General features: G+C 39.3%; 1 protein-coding gene across 11 annotated transcripts in view; it reads right to left on the minus strand.

The window, feature by feature from the left end:
• The window catches only part of FGD4 (FYVE, RhoGEF and PH domain containing 4), a 115,019-nt gene that overhangs the window by 21,488 nt on the left and 71,423 nt on the right, over positions 1-22,108 (minus strand). For all 11 annotated transcript variants that reach the window (XM_080553513.1, XM_080553516.1, XM_080553522.1 and 8 more), the window contains 4 exons: positions 15,187-15,367; positions 12,066-12,552; positions 2,398-2,487; positions 507-652 (listed from right to left, as the gene is read on the minus strand). In XM_080553513.1, the coding sequence (XP_080409639.1) occupies positions 507-652; positions 2,398-2,487; positions 12,066-12,552; positions 15,187-15,367 (904 nt within the window). The remainder of the gene's footprint in view (positions 1-506; positions 653-2,397; positions 2,488-12,065; positions 12,553-15,186; positions 15,368-22,108) is intronic.

Here is a 22,108-nt window from a genome sequence, read left to right on the forward strand (position 1 = left end):
CATTTGGATAATGCCCTCATTAATATACTTTAACTTTTCATTAGCCCGGAATTGATCAGGCTATTGGACTAGATGATCTTCGAAGGTCCCTTCCAACTGAACAATTCTATTTTCATTACTGTGCTACAAAGGCAGCACAAAACATATATATGTTATATATCTCAATTTTATTGTATGTGCATATTTATCTCAATTTTGTATTATGTGCAATGAATTAGTCAGGTAGCACATAATTTTAGTGTGAACCTCTAATTCAGCAAAGCATTTAATCATGAGCAATCTCACTAGCTTCAGTGAGATAGATGTCCTTTAGTTTGAACAAGGGATGCGAATCCTCTGCTGAGTCAGTTCCTCATGAAGAGTGTGGAAGAGCAGATGTTCTCCTACCCACAGTGCTTCCTGGGACTGGAGCACTTAATTATGAATGCACCTTCCCTACTTCAAGCCTGTAACAGTTCCTAGAGATGCTATTTTAGCAGATTATTAACCAGTGAATCACCTCTTACCATTCTTGCATTCTTTTCTCAAGTTCTGGAAGTAAGAATTTACTGTGGAATGCATTTATTGATGATATATTAGAAAATATTTTGTTAATCACTTCAGCTGGAAAGGAACCTCTGTTGGCTTCTTCAAGGAGTCTGGAGTAAAATACCTGCAATATAGAAGAACCCAAAACCTATTAGCCTTTTATCACTGGATGAAGACTCATCCACCTCCTCCTACACCAACGAGGGCAAGAATAATATTTCAGTAACATAGGCAGGTAATTACAAAAATAATTTATTATCTTTCATTATCTAAAAATTATTTATTATCTTTCCCTCATCAAAAGTTAAAAGCTACTCTTCCCCTTACACCCCATTTTTTTTTCTTTTGAGACAGAAAAAGAGCTGCAGGCTGAACAGACATAAGGAAAGCCAAACCAAAGTAGAACCACTCTGGTCTGAGTGCAAGCATTCTGAGCATTTTAAGAGTTAGATCTTAGCTTTCCCAGTCCTCCAGTTGTGTTGTTCACTCTCATTTTCTCTCCAGTGAGCATGATGGCTGATTACCATTAGCTCAACCACCTGTATGCCCCATCCCTGGAGGTGCTCAAGACCAGGTTAGATGAGGCCCTGAGAAACCTGATCTAGTGAGTGGAAACCCTGCCTATCGCAGGGGGGTTGGAACGAGATGATCTTTAAGGTCTCTTCCAACCCAAAGCCATTCTATGATTATATGTATGCTGTAGCCGCTTATACTTTTTAAAATTGACGTTGACTGGAAGACTGAATATTCCCCAAATAACATTTAAAGTGCAAAATGGTCCCAGTTCTGATTGGGCTATTTAATACTACAGTAGTCTCTTAAAAATAATAATAATAAAAATCTCCCCATCAGTGGTCTATATCTGATTAGACATAGCTACAAACTGACTAGAGACATGCAGCTGTTAATATGCACACCACATGAACCAGTGTTTACAGGAATGTATGGTCCATGTCTCTCTCCCACAGGTGAACAGGAGCAGACTGCATCTCCCTAGAAAGGGCTTCAGAAGCTTAGGTATGGGTTTTGGGGGAAATAAAGAGTCTGAAGACAGAAATTTTGATAATCCCAGCTGAGACAGATAAACTGTCTTAAAAGAAACACAAAAAAGCCATACGCTTTCACTTACTATTTAAAATAGACTTACTTTGCTCCATCTCTGATAGGACAATTAGAGAATTTTGAGAAATTTCTTTTGGAAACTATAAAGGTTACTTACTTTTTAACCCTATTTAGAAGCATAACAACCCTTCCCAGACTTCCGCATTAAGAAACATCAGTTTGATTCTACAGAGCACAAGAACTCAACCCTTCCCTTGCAGAGAGGAATTTTTGTTCACTTTAACAGAGTTTGGTCTAAATGTTTAATAGAAAAGTAGGGCATATACAGTTTACAATGGGCATCTTCCTAGGTTCTTCAGCACTGAAGAGAAATGCTGTTCATACAGCTCAAACCTGAAAGATTTACTAATTTGCTCGTGGGCAAGCAATATCAGTATTATAAAATGATACTCTTTCTTGTCCAACAGCAGCAAGAAATGAGTGAGGACAACATTATTCATCCCCTTTGTTGGATTGGCTGCTAGTACAGATTTTGCACATCTACTGCTTATGTTGAAGTCTACATGCACACACAAGATACTGCATTAATAGCCACAAAATTCTAAAGCGTTTTTTAAAAGCGCAGTGTTCTTAAATTAGAAAAAATGGCAAAGTTATGCAGCAACCACAGATGACTGACTGGAAAGGTCAGCAAAATATAAAAAGCATACCATCTCCTTTACATAATACGCACACACACACACACACACACAGCCATTCAAGTGAATTAATGGCAAGAAAATAAAAACAATTTAAAGAGAAACATACCCGATCTAGGAGGTCAAGTCGGCTAACATAGGCTTTTTCTGTTTGCAGAAGTTCACTGGCAATTTTGTGACGTTTCTGTTCATCTGTCTCCTGAGGGAGAAGAGAAGAGCCCTTAGAATACCGAAGGAAACATAACAATGCTTTAAAAAAATTATTCAAAAGCATATGTGATTACCTATGATTACCTCAGAGTCCAAAAAGTATCTGAAAACCAAGTTTCACATTTTGTAATAATCACCCTATTTTGGAAAATACAAGCTTTCTACCAGTTCAACCAACAAATATAAAAGTCAGAGGAGGATTAAAAAAAATAATAACCAAACAGCTCCACAGCGAAAGTCAAAGCCTAAACTATTTAGTATTTCTCAGTTTGCACAGGGATCTTTGCCAAAGCCCAAACTCCCTACTGAACAGCTCACATCCTGGTAATCAAGTACCACCAACCTTTCAGCACTGGAAGAACTCATTTGCAGAGTAAAACGTAACAGATGGAATTAGTTGGTGTTCTCCCCCGCCCCCATTTGGAAAGTTATTTGAACTGACTGTTCTTTGCATACCAGAACTGTTGAAAAATACCATGCAAAATGTTTTATGTTCATCGATACACTCATTGCTGATGCATTGCTGGCTGCAATTAGAGTGCTACCTCATTAGCTCTTTACACAAGCCATTTTTACTTCTCAAGGAAAATTTTCACTTTAAAGTTTTTCATTCCACAAAACATATTTTTGATTCTTCTGCTAAATATAACCTAAAATGTTTGTTCAAATTTCAATATTAAATTTAGTATGCTAGAATATAAAATTCTGAGTTGTTTCAAAATAATGAAAGTGCACCCTTCTAAAATACTAAAATGTTAGGGAAATGCCTCATGCTCACAAGTGTCAAATTCAACAAAATGACTCTTCCACTACAAGATTTTCTTCTAGATTTAGCAGTCATGTTGAAAAGTGTTTGTGTTTAATGACATCTGAATCTATCTGAATCTGACTATGTAAGTGGCAGTGTATGTCCAAATAGAGCTTATAGGACAGTGGGAATTTTCTAGACAAATTGTAGAAATACTTAAAAATAAGTAAATAAGTAGAGAGATCTTGAAACAGTTATTTCTGATTTCAAACTGCATACTGCTTTCTGCAAGATAAACATTTGCAAGTACATTTATTTATAAAGATTGTTCGCAGAATAGTGAGTAATGAAGTACAGAGCTTTCATGTAAAGGACAACAGTCATTTTTTTCACCTTTCAGTATTCAGCAAGTATTCCAGATCTGAACTCATTTCAACTCTGATCTTCAGAGTTAACAGCCACACTGCTACATAGCAAGTTCCCTCCCTAAATACAGGCTTTCAATAGTGACTTCAAAGCTGTTCATTAAATGTTTCAATCCACATAGCAACCACAGTAACCTACAGAACAGCATTTTAAGTGCTGTCAAGAGACACTGCAGAGAGCTAAAGGATTTGCAGTTATAGCTCCAACATGCTGTTTAGTGCAGTCATTTGCAAGGAATTTTACACGTGGACTTGCTTGAGGCACAAAACCATGGAGGCTACTGGCTCCTCTGCATGTATGTATGTTTCAGGTTTTTGGTTTTTTGTTTGATTGTTATTTTTTGCTAAAACCCACTATCTCCCTGAAGCACTGCTACAGAATCGATTTACAGTTCTCAGAAGATTATGTGAACTAATTAGGTGAGAGAAAAATCATGCACAGCAGACTCAAAAAATATACAAAATGAGCAATTCAGAAAAAGCATTCAATCCTCACCCCTGAGCCAGGACAAAACCCTTTTACCCCTCAGCTTTTCCATCCTTTCAGTACCTCCCTCACACATCGTCATAATTTTTGAACCTCGGTCTCCTTTCTACAGTCACTACCTGACTCAGGAATCTTCTGTGTGGGAAAACACACACCACGGATGAGTTCTCTTTTAATCACAGTGGCACGTTCTTATTCTAGCATACGAACATTCACCTACAGGGTTAGATCAGTGCAAGAATAACAGAAAACTGTATTGCTATTTTTCTTTTATGGAAGTCTTCAGATTCCCACTGCAACATCTCAATATTTGTCCACATTTTAGAAAAACTCCCAACTGTGTTTTCTCCTGCTAGCTCCATCCCTCTCCCTTCTCATTCTCCCACTTCTGTGCCCTTCCAGCATCCTATCTGAAGAAAAACACCTGGTTTCAATGAGGTCAACTCCAGCTTCCTTCCTGTTGGAAACAACAGGTCACAGGCTATTTTGCTAGTAGTGGCATCCATCTCCTGTTGAGTTTTTTTTTGATGGAAATGACTGCCACTTGTCCTGAATGCAGGGGGTGAAACAAGTCCAGTTCCATAGTTCTCAAGTTTTACATTTGATAAAAAGATTCATCATTGTGCCAAGTAGAAGCGATGTGTGAAGCCTCTGCTGCACCTCTGCCCTCAGCTTGGGCACCCACCTGCTGTTTGGAGTGGATACAGCTATGGGCTCAGGGCAGGCAGAGCAGAAGAGGCACAGGGTCTGCAGCCCTGCATGGGGCTATTCCGAATAGCAAAGTAAGTCTTGCAACATTATTTGGAAATAAATACTGAAAAATACCTTATGACAGTTAGAATGACATAGCTGTTAGTTATTGGAGCTGTTCAAGAAATACCTTGTAGAGATAAATGGGGAAAAAAATATTCAAAGAAACTTAAAAAAAAATAAAGAAAAACATGATGTTAGTATTCAACTTCTGAGAACTTCAGTGTTGATGAATCTGATGAATATATCTAATCATTAACAGTGGAAGGGAATTTTAAGTCTGTTTCAAGTTACAAGTCAAGGTTTATTTTCACAGCATATAACCATAAATGCACATATCTCTTTTCCCAAGCAAGATAATAAGACACAAGAAATGAAAGAACTGGACACACTTTTACTGGAAGTATTTTCTGTATCTCATAGGACTTCTTTATGCTTTTAGTAATTCAGCATTTACATTGGATTCTCTGCAGTTAACAAAACAGATTGAGATAAAAATTTACTACAAAGTATACCTGGAATACATACTCCACTCACTTCAAGCACAGCTCAATGATTTGGGGAGAACCTTTCAAACTTATGAGATGACCCTAAACAGAAGGCAACTCAAAATATAAAAACAACCAGGAATGGTTAGTGATATACAGAGAATATTCAACTAGAGGCTGAATTTCAACCGTTGATCAAAATATCAGAAGCGTAAGGTAACATTAAGTTCCTGAGATCTACTGTAAAGCAGAATGCAACCATATCAAAAATACCAAAGCATTTTTTTTAAACACCTAATTTAAAAGAATGCATTACTCTTTTCCAAATGAAAGGATAAAGTTGATTAAAACTTTACTGTTCTAATGGTTGCAGATGAACTGAACTCTCAGTTCAATTTGTCCTCCAAAAACTAACCTTTGAAAATTGCAAATTAGACAGTTTTGTGACATATCTTTAAACTGACCTTTCTAATGACCTGAAACAGATATTTTCTGGTTGGATAAGTTATTAGCTAAAAGTATTTAAAAATTATTAATTTCAAGCAAACCATACTTTCCATTCTATCCAACCATCTGACAAAGTTCATGCAGGCAGGACTGCAAACCTGTATCTCTAGATAGGATTTTTAAATTACATATTTCACCTGGGCTTAGCTGCCTATTCTTTAGTACAAAGTTGCGCATCCATATAATTACTATGGATGCTTAAGACCTTAAAGTTGTGGATGCCCCATCCCTGGAAGTGTTCAAGGACAGACTGGATGAGGCTTTGAGCAACCTGGTCTAGTGGAAGGTGTCCCTGCCCATGGCAGGGGGCTTGGAACTAGATGATCTTTAAGGTCCCTTCCAACCCAAACCATTCTATGAAAGCAAATAATTTCTACCTAAATTGAACTCTCAAATTTAGATGAGGTACGAAAAATGCTGCTGAGGATATGAATTCTTTGCATCTTGTGCAAAACCTGCACAGATTGCACTAATTTAAAGATGACTTTATACCATCTCCCAAGTACCATCTCCTGTCAAGAAAACTATACCTACCAACACGATAGTGATGCAGTTTATGATTCACTCCTATCACAGCACAGCCCTTACCCCACAGGCTTTGCAATAATATATTGAGAAACACAGATATGGTGAGAGATGTAAAATATAAGCAAAACTCATTCAATCTACATTGTGTGATATTGATTGTTTGATTTAAATGCTGAGTTTGGTGTAAAGTAAGAGAGTGGGTTTTTCCTTTCCTAAAACCATCTGTGTCATGGCTGGTTCTTGATCTGAAGCTTTGTTCTGTGAGTATTGGGAAAATAAATGTAAATCTCCATGAGAATTTAAGATTTCATTTAATCTCTTGAGTTAGTTTCTGAAATCAAGTTAAACACTAAATTTTCCATGAGCTATTGAATATTACCACCACCTTCTGACAAATTAACTCTACGCAACAGTTTATTATGAAAGTGATCTGTGAGTTTCTTGCATAGTAACCAAGATAAGCAGCGAAGATCCTACTAACCCTAAAAAGGCAATTCTTCAAGAGGATTTACACATATTTATATTGGGTACTAAAGATATACAGCTTTGTTCATGATTTACTGCTGCTAAAGAAGAACATAAAATGTAGAACCAGGATTTTACTTTCTCTGTTACTCAAGAATTGCAACAGTTAAACGTTTCTTGGCAGAAAGTTAACATAGCACAAAAGTTTCACCCTATTTAAATCAATCCTTCACCTTACCTTTAGAAACACATGACCTCCACCAGGTTTTGCATCTGAAACACCAGAGCCCCCAGCATGGCCATTAAAAGGAGCTATCAAGTAAATACTTTAATAAAGATGTGCAATGGATTCTTCTCCATCTATGGCATGCATGCAGTCAATATCCCCATTCCCTACCAAATCTCACAACAAATACAGAAGCATTTGTCTTCTTGCCTGCAGTTAACTCCAGTAGCAGATTTCTCACAAGATGTTATTCAGGAAGCTAATTGATTGGGATGTTCTTGTACTATTCAGCCTCCGCATTTTAGAAAAAACAAATTTTATGACAGAAGGTGCTTCTGCTGCAAGGCAGGAAACTTAACTTTCAATCATCTTTTTCCTTGTGGTATTTGTGGTTTGTGACTTTCAGACTAATACAGTAAATAAATAAGAGAAATAATACATACTGTGGTCTGCTCATTTGGGGAAAAAGTCTCAGATCACTGTCGAATTTAGTTAGTTTCACCTAAACTTTTCCAGAACCTGCAAGAATTTGACTTTAGTCAGACCTACAGTGATGAGGAGGTGGGGTAGAAAATGTAAGAGCACCATTACTTCTAAGTAAGCTTTCTCTTCCAGGTCTAAAAACCAGTTTCTGCTTCGGTTTTGTACCATTCCCTGGTTTAATTCACCCTTTCCAGCAGTGGACTTAAAGAATCATAGAATATCCCAAGTTGGAAGTGACCCATAAGGATCATCAAGTCCAATTCTTGGCCCCACACAGGACCACCAAAAAATCAGACCATACGTCTGTTGTCCAAATGCTTCTTGAATCTTTTCCTAACATCCAGCCTGATCTTCCCCTGTCCCAGCTCCATGCCATTCCCTCGGGTCCTGTCGCTGTCCCCAGAGAGCAGAGCTCAGCGCCTGCCCCTCCGCTCCCCTCGTGAGGGAGCTGCAGGCCGCCATGCGGCCTCCCCTCGGCCTGCTCTGCTATGGGCTGAACAAACCATGGGGCCTCAGCTGCTCCTCATACATCTTGTCCTCCAGACCCCTCATCATCTTCGTAGTCCTCCTCTGGACACACACTAATAGTTTTATGTCCTTATAAACTGTGGTGTCTGGCACTGCAACTAGTACTCAAAGTGAGGCTGCACCAGCCTTCCCTGAATTAGGAAGTATGGCATACAGGAGACGAGAAACTTCATTCACATTGCTACCAAAATAAGTATCAGATGCATAATTTAAAATTTGTCTATGACTTGCATGCATCTACTCCTATTTGCTTTCACTCAATTTTACCTACACACATGCTTGCTTAATTAAAAAGAACAGAAAGGTGCTGTTACTCAGTGAAGTGCAACTTCAACTCAACTGCATCTCAGTTTTAAGATCTTTTACTGACAATAAGGGTGCTTAGTAAAATCTACAACCTGCCTAAATGCTCTTGTTTCTTTCCAATGCCTACTTGGACACAGTAAGAGCTTAGAGCTCTATCAGACCTCTCTTGTTCCTCAGCACCCTCCCCTCCTATACTCCAGATGGCATGGCAGCAGCCACTTCAAACTCAATTTCATTTCAATCTATAGATTGCATTACCCTAATCTAAATTAGTGTTTTATTTTGTAAAGTATGGCCCTCAGATCAATCTATGGTAGATATGCTTCTTAACATCATTAAAGAGGATGTTCTTGCACCACAAGCGTACTGGTATCTCAGAAAGTGCTGTTATCATCCAATTCAGTTTTTATAGATCCAGTTCTCCACTGACGCTGTCTTAAGAGTTATCCTACATGGGCTTGTTCTGTGGTTGGTTTTGTTTTGTTTTTTACCCTTCTAACATCAACAAACAGTACATCTAGTAACAGCCTCGCACTTGGGCTCTTGGTCAATACAGGCCAGATAACTTTTGTTGGTCACCCAGCAGGTCAAAGACACTTTAATGAGATTGCTCCCAATCACATTTTCTCCAACCATTTGCTCAGTTCCTTCCTGGATATGACAACGTAAATGCTTCCCATCTCTGCCTTTTCCTGAAAAATCCTGCCAGCACCTTACTGCACAACTTGGATTCAAGCTTAGCATTGCCCACGGAGCATTCAGCACTTTATTGGCACAAAGAAGGGAAGCAGGCATTACCGATCATAAGACAGAAACATAATGAAAGGTGTGGCATGTTAAAGGCACCCCGAATCACTATCAGATTTATGTTTACATGAAAATTACTTTTAATCATTAGTAGCAAAAACAAATTGCCCAAACAAAACAACACAAAAAACAAACAAAAAAACCCCAACCCACATACTAGCACCTTCTTGGCACGACCCTGTAATACATGTAAATTTGTGTCCCATCTTTCCTAGATACAGAATTTATCCTCAGCAGGTACATACAGGATCCCTAGTTAACCTAATTCAAGGGCTTGGAGAGATGCTGCTGTTTTGTAAATGAAAACAGCAAAGTAATTGTATAAGAAGTTCATGGAGCAGATCCTCCTGGAAGCTCTGTTAATGCACATGGAAAACGGACAGGTGACTGGTGACAGCCAGCATGGCTTCACTAAGAGCAAATTGTGCCTGATAAATTTGGTGGCCTTCTACAACAGGGGTACAGCATTAGGGGTTAATGGAAGAGCTACTGATATCATCCACCTTAAATTGTACAAAGCATTTGATGTTGTCCCATACAGCATTCTTGTCTCTAACATAGAGAGGTATGGATTTGACAAATGGACAACTCAGCGGGTAAGGACTTGTATGGATGGTCACATTCAAAGAGTTGCTGTCAACGGCTCAACGTCCAGGTGGAGACCAGCAAGAAGTGGTGCCCCTCAGGGGTCTGTATTGGGACTGTATTATTAAACATATCTGTCAGCAACATGGATAGTGGGATTGAGTGCGCCCTCAGAAAGTTTGTGGATGACACCAAGCTGAGTGGTGTAGTTAACACCAAAGAAGGCAGGGATGCTGTCCAGAGGGATCTGGACAGGCTTGAGAGTTCAAGGCCAAGTGCAAGGTCCTCCACTTGGGTCAGGGCAACCCCAAACATGAATACTGGCTGGGGGACGGCTGCATTGAGAGCAGCCCTACACAGAAGGACTTGGGGGTAGTAGTGGCTGAAAACCTGAATATGAGATGGCAATGTGTGCTTGCAGCCCAGAAAGCCAATTGTTTCCTGGACTGCATTGAAAGAAGTGTGGCCAGCAGGTCAACAGAGGTGATTCACCCCATTTACTCTGCTGATCTGAGACCCCACCTGGAGTAGGGTGGGGCCTCCAGCATAGGAAAGACAGGGACCAGTTGGAGTGAGTCCAGAGGAGGGCCATGAGAATGATCTGGAGCACCACTCCTATGAAAACAGGCTGAGAGAGATGGGGTTGTTCAGCCTGGAGGAGAGAGGGCTCCAGAAGAACCTTATAGCAGCCTTCCAGTACTTAAAGGAGGCTTATAGAAGAGAGAGAGGGAGGGACGCTTTATCAGGAATTGTAGTGATAAGACAACAGGTAATGGTTTTAACCTAAAAGAGGGTAGGTTTAGATTAGATATTAGGAAGAAATTCTTTACTATGAGGTTGGTGAGGCACTGGAACAGGTTGCTCAGAGAAGCTGTGGCTGCCCTACCCCTGGAACTGTTCAAGGCCAGGCTGGATGGGGCTTTGGGCAACCTGGTCTGGTGGGAGGTGCCCCTGTCCATAGCAGGGGTTCAGAACTAGATAATCTTTAAGGTTCTTTCAAACCCAAATCATTCTATGATTCTCTGAAGACACTGATATGCAGTCCAAAGCTATGTAGTCCTGCATTTCCAGCTCCACAATCTCCCTGAATTTTTGTAGTTGGCTCATGCAGGTGTACACATGACAACTGGAGAACAGATTTAGCAGTGCTCAGCAACACACAACGGGATGTTCAGCTAGCCGCTCTCCCCTTTAGTTCTGTGGAGAAGAGCAGGGCTCAGAAGGTGCCAGCCCAGACCCTCTGCAGTGACTCACACAGAGCAAAGATTGACTGAAACTATTGATGATGTTCACTGGCCATGAATGCTTCTGTACAAGAAGGCAAACTGCATAATCAAACATTTAAAAGGGGAAATTTCACAAATTTTCTCAGCAATTAATTTTTCTAAGACAGATTTTCTTCCACCCACTTACTTTCCTTAATAATTTAAAACCTTCCTTATGAGGAAGCTCAAATTCATCATGTTCTATAGTTCTTGCTAACAAAGCATATATTTAGTATTCTCTGAATCTCTTTTCTATCTGGTAACTAGCAGACTGCCACTGCCTTTCCAGATTTGACAACTACATCTAAGTTAAGGATCCATTTGACAGTTTTTCCTGAAGCCCTGTTTTGCTTCAGTTTAATACGCATGAAATTTTATTTTGTATATGCCAGTAACTCCTTCCTCACAGTTAGTGCTAAACATGTACACATATTTCAGTTTCACTTTTTTTTTTTTTCAAACCCTCCGATGCCTAACTTAGGGGGAGGAGGTGGGAAGAAGAGGGAATGTAAGAACAAAATTTTCCTTTCCCCTCCCACCCCTCCTTTTAACCTCTTTGAACACATTTGAAACGTTGGTATCCTTTTGGTGGCACAGCCTCTGCTCTAGCTTTGTGTCATTTTACAGGTTAACATAAAATTACCAACACCAAGAAAATTTTTCCAAATTGCAATTTTTTTTTGACAGATTGTTTCAGAAGCAATTGCCACTGGACAGTCAAACTTTCAGCTCTCTTTTTGTAGTTTAAGACATTTTGCTGATTACTTTTAAATAATTTTTTTTTTTAAATAATGAGGAAACAGTAATAAATTTTAGATAATAAATTACAGTAATAAATTTTAGAGGAAAAATAACTAGAAGATTTTCAGCTTTCTGACCTGCCCTATGAAGCTTACTTTTATAAATAGAAGTCTAGAGAAAATACACAGAGCAGCAATATCGCAAGAAAGAAACAACTTCTCTCTTTACCTTTGTTTCTATAGGTTGATCTTGTTTGCTGATTTCCTCATTTGGTTCTTCCTCCATGTTAGTATTAATTTCTAGAGTTTCATTGTCAGACGGGAGCAGTGTATCACCGCTTGGAGTCCTGTAGCAGCTGTTAAGTATCTGTCCTTCACAGGAAGTTGTAGTTTCTAATGACTCTCTGGACGTACTTACTCTTTCGCCATTTATTAAGCTGCTGTTGATTGAATTATCTGGAACTGGGGTGGACACAGCAGAGCCATGGTCAGGTATCCTCCTGTCCTCACGTTCCATCTGGTCTTGTGCTAGTACACCGTTGGCTGTGTGTGTCTGTGCAACCTGAGTTTTGTTGGTATTACTGTTTCCCTGTTTTTGTAGCAGTTGTTGGGAGGGGAATTTTGGCTGAGGTGATGGTGTTGATCCATATCTTCCTTGAGATTTAGAGATGTTGAGAACAGAGGAATCTTTCTTCAAATCACTAGGACTGAATGGGCTATGACACCAGACAAGCAAAACACAGATGAGAGAAAAGTTAAACATGGCATTATAAAAGAAAAAAATAACTAAACAACTATTAAGGGAAATAGGACAGTTAGACCATATAAACAGTTCCTCCAAATCATTTCTTCCTATATTAATATTAGGAAGTTCACACCACCAAGACTTGAATAGCATTTTTCCATTAAAGCATAACATGCATTTCTTAGTGAAAACCTGGAGTCTATATTGATTGACTACATCCTCATCTCTCTATGTATGTTTACTCCTTATTTATAGGACAGTTTATACAAATACTATAAGTATATTATGAACTTCTATACAAGTAGCTTGAAAAATATCTTACACTAGCTTCATTTTCTTCCATCATATAACAAAAGAACTAAATCATTTCTCATTGTTGTGCAGAAATTATTCTTTCTTTTTTAAAAAAAAAAAAGCACTCCCAAAATGCTGAGAAACTTAGCTATAATTCATTGACATTTTTCCATTGCATGCATACAGTAAAGTGGCTTAATTAACTTTCTCCCATGCCTATATGTTTATGAACTGTACAGACTAACGAAAACATGTTATCATACTCGACGATCAGTTTGTCATTCATGAACATGCTACCTAGCCATTTGAAGACCAATAATTACAAGTGAAGTTGACCTTCATGGAAGACACATTCTCTGAGCTGAGCACGTTTTCAAAACGTGCACTCCTTCCCCAGCCACAGCAGGGCATTCCAGAATTAGGCATGCTAATTAGGAAAGTTTCTCATCAGCAGAGATCAGAGATTTGAAGAGAGTTTATCACTGGAGAGGTATTATTGGGTGTACACTAATTTCATTAGGAATAACGTTAGCCAAAAATCTACTCAACTTCTCCCCAAAACAAAATGCCTGTAAAGTCTACAAAAAAAAAAGTTTCCAGTGCTTTCTTCACAGATTCCTTTATTTGCATAATATTGAAAGAATTTCTGTACAATCCAGCAGGCATGGCTAGCAAAAACAAACATACAGCTCATTGGCACGAGGACACATTGAACTGAAGAAGTTCTCTTTCAGGAAAAAGAAAAAAAAAAAAAGCTGATAACACAGAAGGCAGTATTTCTAAGGACAGAGAAATTCCAAAAGGCAGCTCAATTCCTTCGGGGGTGCATTTTGATGCCTTTACATCTGCCTTTATTGCAAAAAGTCAGAATTCTATGGAAAGTCTTTTATATGCCTCTTATTCTCCACCTCCACAGATGCAATGAAAATGTAACTGCTCAGACTTACAGATGAGTTCAAAACCAAACAAAAGCAATAAAGCATGCTCTATTGTAAGTATTTTATTCTAGAACTTTTTGATAGCTCACAGCCACTAGGAAGAACAATCAAAGAGGTAAAACTGTTTTTCTAGTGACACTGTGTTGTTAAAAAGACTTGGATAATTCTCTGAAGGAAGACTGGGAAACAAAGTGATAACAGGACTGGAGACCTGAACTAGTCATAAAATTCACAGGACCTCTAGTGCTGCACTAGTTTCTTTTTCCCACCTTTTGGCAGTTGTCATGACAGCAGCACAATTAAGCCTGTGGCTAATGATGGAAGTTTCTTGCAGACAAAGCTCTAAAATGTTTTCTATTCCACTAAACAAACCTCCTTTTGCATAGCTTAGCTGCTTCTGCATAAAGGATTAAATTTCCCCCATCTTGAGGAGGCATTCTTTCAATGAAAATTTTAATACTCTGGCTCCTTACAACATGACCTGTTGTACATCATGCATTCAGCCCTCTAGGGGCCACTCCTTCAAAACATCAATATCCTGAGGAAACAGAAGAAAGTAATATCCCAAACTTGTAACACTCCACTGTCACTGGACCGTTTCCTGAACTGTTTCCCTGTCATGGGATTTCTGGAAAGTCACTTTCTTTGTACAGAGTAGATATATTTGGAACTCCTGTTTCAGAGCTTATAATGTTTGTCATATGCATCCAATTAAAAGACACACAAATAGAACTATTCCATGAATGTAGAGCTCACTCTAGCTCTTGGTTTTCAAAGTTCCAAGTGTTTCCTGTGAAATACAGTATAAAAACTAAGGAACATCAAGATATTCCACTAAAATCACCAAGTACTACAAAGCAGTTTAGTGGATGCATGCCATATCAATACAAGTAACTCATATAGCATGCATCCACTAAAATGTTTGCTCTCCACATAAATGATCTGAAGAGGTTAAGTCAGTATAAAAGGAAAACCAGGATTTGCAGTTTTTCTGTTTGTTTATAAAAGTGATTTTTTTTTCCTGTGAGAACAAGATAATTTAGGATTTGCTCCAAAGTTTCATTCTTAAATCAGCACTTATTTCAAATCATTGTATTTTTCAGGATGTTTTTAAAAATGTTGAAAGGGGTGTGTGTGTGTTTGTCTTCTCACTTTAAAGAAAAATTAAGACTAGGGCCTCATGAAGAAGCACAGCCCTGTACAGACCACATATACAATTGGCTCGCCCCATTTCAAAGCATGCAGTTTTGCCATCAGCTCCTCTGGCAGGGATAGTTTTGAGCACCACCATACCATCAACATTATTTACACGCTACTTAAATGTTAAGCCACACATGACAGAACTACAAAGGAATTAAAATTATACCACATACCTGCCTCCTTCAAAACGATGGATGAGATCTGACACTTTACTGGACTTTTCCTTTGTGACGCTAGGAACAGGGGTAGGTGTATCTTCCTCCATTCTTGGCTTCTGACTTGATAAAGCTTTATGCCTAGGGGTTTGGTATGTAACAGGTGATACCTTCTGCAGATGAATTGGCTTTGGAGGCACTGCAAACAACAGTAACAGTGATCAATCACTCAGGAGTTGTTTCTTTGAATTTCCAGAACACATAAGAGATTTTTTGCATAAGAATTTATCACAGTAATTAAGAAGAGAGTCTTTTTGATTTACTTAACCTTCAAGCTGTTTTATGATTACAGGAACTTCATACACTTATGTGCTGTGTGGTATCAGACATCTTGTTACATTTTGGCCAGGCCCACAGTGGTGGCGCATGGACTTAAATCCAGCTGACAAAAATCATGAGTGGCGTTCCCACAGGGTCAGTGTTGGGGCCCATCCTCTTTAATATCTTTATTGATGATTTGGATGAGGGAATTGAGTGCACCTTCAGTAAGTTTGCAGATGACACCAAGTTGGGGGGAAGTGTCGATCTGCCAGAGGGTAGGAAGGCCCTGCAGAGGGACCTGGACAGGTTGGATCAATGGGCAGAGGCCAATGGGATGAGGTTCAACATGGCTAAGTGCCGGGTCCTGCTCTTTGGCCACAACAACCTCATGCAATGGCTTGCAAAGGCTTGTGGCAGAGTGGCTTGAAAGCTGTGCAGAAGAAAGGGATCTGGGGGGGAGGGGGAGGTCAACGTTTGCCTGAACATGAGCCAGCAGTGTGCCCAGGTGACCAAGAAGGCCAACAGCATCCTGGCTTGTATCAGGAACATAGTAGCCAGCAGGACCAGGGAAGTCATTGTCCCTCTGTACTCTGCTCTGGTGAGGCCACACCTCAAGTGCTGTGTTCAGCTTTGGGCCCCTCACTACAAGAAGGACCTTGAGGCTCTGAAACGTGTCCAGAGAAGGGCTACAAAGCCGGTGAAGGGCCTGAGACACAAGTCCTGTGAGAAGCGGCTGAGGGAACTGGGGTTGTTTAGTCTGGAGAAGAGGAGGCCCAGGGGAGACCTTATTGCTCTCTGCAACTCCGTGAAAGGAAGTTGTGGGGAGCTGGGGGTCAGCCTCTTCTTGCAGATAACTGGTGATAGGACTAGAGGGAAGGGCCTCAAGTTGTGCCTGGGGGAGGTTAAGGTTGGAAATGAGGAGACATTTCTTCTCAGAAAGAGTAGTCAGGCATTGGAGCGGGTTGCCCAGGGAGGTGGTGGAGTCACTGGCCCTGGGGGTGTTCAAGGAAAGGCTGGACGTGGTGCTTGGAGACATGGTTTAGTGGGTGATAGCAGTGGTTGGGGGACGGTTGGACCAGACGATCTTGGAGGTTTTTTCCAACCTTAATGATTCTATGATCTCTTGGGTGGAAGCCAAACCACACGCTACTTGCCAAGCTAAAAAGCTGCCCCCCCCCCCTTTTTTCCTTCTCTTTTTTGGTATTCTGCATTAAGCACATATGCTGCCTCCATAAATATAGATTTTATCCTGAAAAGGAATTAATCATAGGATCTAGGCATGTTGTGGGACTTAGGAGTCTTTTCCCAAGAGAGATTTAAACTGCTGCCCCTAACCGTCGATGCTCTCATTCTTTACCTTCTCCCTCATTACTTCAAAGATAATTGTCAGTGGAAAAGATATTCGTCTTCAGCTTCAAGCTTTCTTGAGTTAGTGAACCTTTGTCTATTTATACTGCTGAAAATCCAGTTCCCCAAAAATATTTTTCATTTTTCTAATTTTTTCCCACATCCCTACCATAAGCTCTTATTAGATAGTTAACGATCAGCCAGTGTTTAATATGGCAGTGACTAGAAGACAAGTCACCGCCTGTGGCAGCAGACGCTCCTTGGGCTCGACTGCTACGCTGAAGGCACTGCATGAAGGTGTACCACAAAGCCTGACCCTCCAGCGGGTACCTGGGACTTGCCAGGGAGCATGCACAAGGGAAAGGAGGTAAGAATGTGTATCAGCAATCACACACAAGTTACACAACAGACCAATAAGCACTGCTACAGGGTGCACAATAGATGGATGGGAAAAAGCCATGTTTGTCACATCCCTGATTCTAGAACAGCTTCCTGATTCACCCTGAAAAAACTGTGCCATAGGAATTAGCTTAAATCCCACCAACCAACACTTGAAAGTGGTAGTGAATAAATTCTTAGAAATATACTATCACAGAATATGATAGATTTGAAGGGACACTTGATTTAGGATGACTTTCCACCTCCTACCTTAGGTTAAGTTTATAGGAGGTAACACTTATCTGTGCATCCGATAACTAAATTGTACTCGAGAGAGATTGCAGTGATAACTGCAGTCTGAAAAGTACCATGAGGGACACTGTGAAGAAACGAAAGTACCACAAAAAGCTTTAGACTTCAATCATATCAACTACAACTGGGGACAAATGAAATAGAGGAAGAAGAAAAGAAGTCCTTGTAGATCAGTTTACTTAATGTGTATGTGTGTACCTTCGGTTCTCTTAAGCTTTGTTCCTATTTGATAAAACGAGCAAAAAAGGAAGTTTGGGAAAGGATGCAGTGCAGCAAGGACAACTGAAAATACTGTAATTTTCAAATAATTACAACACAATCCTGAAACAAACAGAATATAAAATTGTGTAAGTGTTCGAGTATATGTGCTAACTGAAGCCTTTCTTGTGGGGCTGTGTACATTTGCTCACCCGCAGCTGCAGTGCTGTGGAACAGTTTCTCCTACGTTCCGTCTTCCCAGGGAGCTCTGAGAATGTGTGGCAGAATTAGGCCAACGAGCATCACATAACTGTCAAAGCACTGAATAGGTTACTGCGCTGACAAAGGCGATGGGACAGCTGAAAAATGCGAGACAAGTGGGCTGGGAAAAAGCAGGCCACATAATTGAGCGTGGGCATTGCCATTTCCCCAGGGTAGGAGACGAAAGGGAAAGAGGATGTTGGGTGGGTTTACTGACCAGCACTAGGCTTCTTTATAGAAAGACTTCTTGCAACTCATTGTGTAGAGGCCGCAGTCCTGTGAATTTTCTTACTTAATGGACTTGTACATCAATTCTTTTGTACATCTCATAAGTTAATATCCTCACAAGGATATATTAAAGCTACTAAACTTGAGGGAATTAGTGTCTACTAATAAAGCAGAAAGAATTAGTTGGAAGCTATTTTTGTAGGGGATCCCTTGGGACAAAAATCAAATTCTAGGACATTCTGTGAAGGGATTGCACATTTTCATAGCTATTATTAAGGGAAAAAAAGGAAAGAAAAATACCAACATAATATTTCAGTAGGGTAAGCTGGAGGAATCTCTGGTCAAACTGGACAAAACCAGTATATCAAAAATTCCTGTGACGTCTTCAGAGGAGAACCACAAACCAAATAGACATACCAAATCCCCAGTGCAAGTTATTTTCTTCTTTATTTCTTATTACCATCTAACAGACAGCATTTCCCATAATCAGTTGCTGCTGTTGCTACTATTACTTTTAGAAATAGCACAGTGGGGAAAGGACAGTCACAAGATCAATGAAAAGAAAAGCACAATAGTATAAAAAGCACTGCAAACCTCCCTGTAAGGTCAACCTTATTAACAGGAATTACAGAAAACAAATTCCATTAATTCTTCCCTCAATGTACTTCTAAAGTGTTTTATTTTAATCAGATTATTTTTCAAAGTTCACAGAGCAAGGATCTTAAAGAAAAGAAATGAGAAAAGACTGGCCTATTTTAATATACTGCATAATACAGAGCTCTGTCAAATCTATAAATACTTTTGTCTCTACACTGTAGAATTTTGAGCTTATTAGGAGATATGAACAGAATATTCTGCCTGAAGAAAACCCCTTAGTATACTCAGGTAGCCGCTACTGCATTGTGCTAGCCAAAATATACAATCAGTGTTTAAATTGTAGTCCCTAGTTGTGCATTCAACTTGGCATATGCATAAGGAGATGGGAGGTAATTTGAGGCACCTACAAATGGCTCAATAGCTGCAACAACCTCTGCTGACAAGAAGGCATATTAGCAAAGTCTATCACTTCTCTTAGAACGCATGTTCATTCACCCTCTATGCACTTAAATTCTGCTGGTTAAAAATGCTGCCACGTTTTAATTCAATGAAAATATAAAAACAGTTCCTGTGATAAGCAACTACAGTTCTCCCAGCTGAGTCATCTTCATCGTCTTTTTGCGTGCTCCATCACCTTCATGAGGATCAAACGAGCACAGCTGGATAGATACTAAAGACTTACAGTAGCAAGAACAGTACAAAATAACCAGTAACCTAGACTCAGCAGAAGGAGGAAAAATGTCAGCTCCTCTTTAGGATGTACATTTCCACATTTTTATATCATGTCAGAACAAGTATCTTTCAAAAACATATTAAGAAATAAAACCAGTAACACTCAAGTGCGCTTTATTCATTTATCTCCTTTCTGAAGATTAGGTTTGGAAATGAGCATTTTGCTTGCTAAAAGAGACATTGCTACAGGTTTCGGTTTCTTAAGGCACCATACAGTTTGGAGAAGTCTAGCTGGCTCTCAGTTTCAGTCCAGTTCACCTTTAATTGTAGAAGTTTCCTTTGCCAGAAAAATACAGTATACATTGCACACCTTTAAGATGTTTTTCAGCTTTTCTGGGCCCAGGCCACCAAATATCTTCGAAACCATGGACTAATTTATAATTAGCAGAGAAAGGAGAGCAGGACTGATGTGACACAGTAAATGCACTTCAGCTGACCAAGTTTTGAATGTTTGTGTCCATACAGTTTCATAGTAGCACACACCAGGCCATCTTCTGGAGCAGCACGTCATCTCCAACCCTAACAAAGATGCCTCGTTGGAATCAGCAGGAGATTCACACGTACTCCTAAGTGCTCATTAGAAAAATCTAAATGAGCAACTGATGCGCAGCCCTCAACTGACAAGATCCTTCATTGCTTTGAGGAAGCGTTGACACTTAACAGATTTTCCTTCCTACAATGATACTGGCTGCTAGAGACAACAGTTTTAGTGTCCAATACTTCATAACTGGGCATCATATAAAGCTCATAAAAGAGGTTCAAAAAGCATGGAATAGAAGAACCTAGAAAAAAAACGCATCAACTCGTTCATGTGACTCCACATGCAGTCTGCTATCGCTAGGTCCAGATTGCTGCCCAAGTATTTGTAGGTAAGCACAAATGTCAAGTTTTCTAACAATTTGCTTCATTTCTCGCACATTACGTTTGCCCCAGAACTCATTAGCGTATTTTGCTGTTTCCAGTGACTACCTCCAGTCTGGATTTACCCCTTTATCAGAGAATGCACCACGCTGATGCAAAGGCAAAGCACTGCGTTTCACAGCTGGTACACACTGTGACTGCTTTTCTCTGCAGTCGAGGCTTCCTCACTTAACACCCTAACTGGCCTTCACCTTCTGCTTTCATTCCAAATTTGCAGACTTTCGTGAATCAACTTCTACTTAGCACAGAACTCTGACATATGAACTGCTAAATTGTTAATGGAAGGAATTAATGGGGAACAAAAATTGCCTTTTTTTTTTTTTATTATTTCCTACTATCAATGTATCAGACAGCTACTTTGTTTTCTCCTTGAAATGCCAGGAAAAAAAATAATTTGAAAGAATTTTATATTGGATTCTGTGCAGAAAAAGTGTTCACTTGCTCTAACTGCCCTAAGAAAGCTGTTTCCAAAAATTTAAACTACTGCTCAGTGGCCAAGTACAAAGCAAAGCACGTTCAGAGTCCATGGTTCATTTATTTCAAGCGCAAGATTTTGGACATTCTGCCTCTATATGAAAGTTAAGCTTATTAAAAATACCCATACCCCACTTATAATCCAACTTCAAAGTGTTCTTTCTCTCTCTCATTTTAATTGTATACATTTTTGTAGGTTAGATGAAGGTCATTTCACAGTTAATTCATCAGCAACCAAACACATTGGCATTTCGATTCAGGTCTGTGATCTTACTTCCTTTCATTACAAAAGGACATTTAGTATTTGCAAGACTAGAACAACAATTTGGAGAAACATTTCCTGCTACTATAAAACTAAAATGACTTCATACCTGTACGTTAATAGCTGCTCAAAAAAAAAAAAAAAAAACCTCAGTAACATTTAAACCAATAAACTAGATCAATTTAGTTTGCTTAAACAATTTGGTCTCTATTTTGTTTTGCTTCAATTGAATTTAAAAAAGCCAAAACAAAATACTCTGTAATTTTGATATGCAGCACACATTTAATAGGAACAGAGAAAGACATAGGCCCATGGATAGAGCATGCACAAAATACTATTTATGACAGTATTATTGTATAGAATCTCCACAGCTGCATTTCTTAGACTACAGCATTACTCCTGGCTATGCCACTTTTGGAGCAAGCAATTTAGGCATAAACAAAGAAGTCATGGCTACAAAAGAGCAACAAAAGCTGTGTAATGACTTGAATGAATGAGGTTCTATAATATCCAATGCCTAATTTATCTAACAGCTGAAATTTATACTAAGTGGGCTGTCTTTGTTTTTGAAAAGTTTAAATCTTTTTATTCATTGCCCATTTCTCTTCTAAAATATTTTTCTTGGGAAGAACATGTGGTCTCTTGCTAACTTAGCTCTGGAGAATGCTTTTCAGAGCCCTAGGAACTGGTGCAGAGAGACCACTCTGATAAGCAATGTTTACATATGACTGCCAGTATTGTTCACTAAACTAAAAATGTTTTATCAAAGGTTAAATAATAATAAACAACATTAAAAAAAACAGATTTATTTTGCTCTCATTCACCCTAAATAAACAAAGCTTTTCAAAAATGTCTTCCCCTCCTTAACTCTAAGATAAATTCAGGACTACTGCAAAATTCTTCAAGATG

Source organism: Anser brachyrhynchus, assembly GCF_964034855.1.
Source record: "Anser brachyrhynchus genome assembly, chromosome: 1".
Taxonomy (NCBI): Eukaryota; Metazoa; Chordata; class Aves; order Anseriformes; family Anatidae; genus Anser; species Anser brachyrhynchus.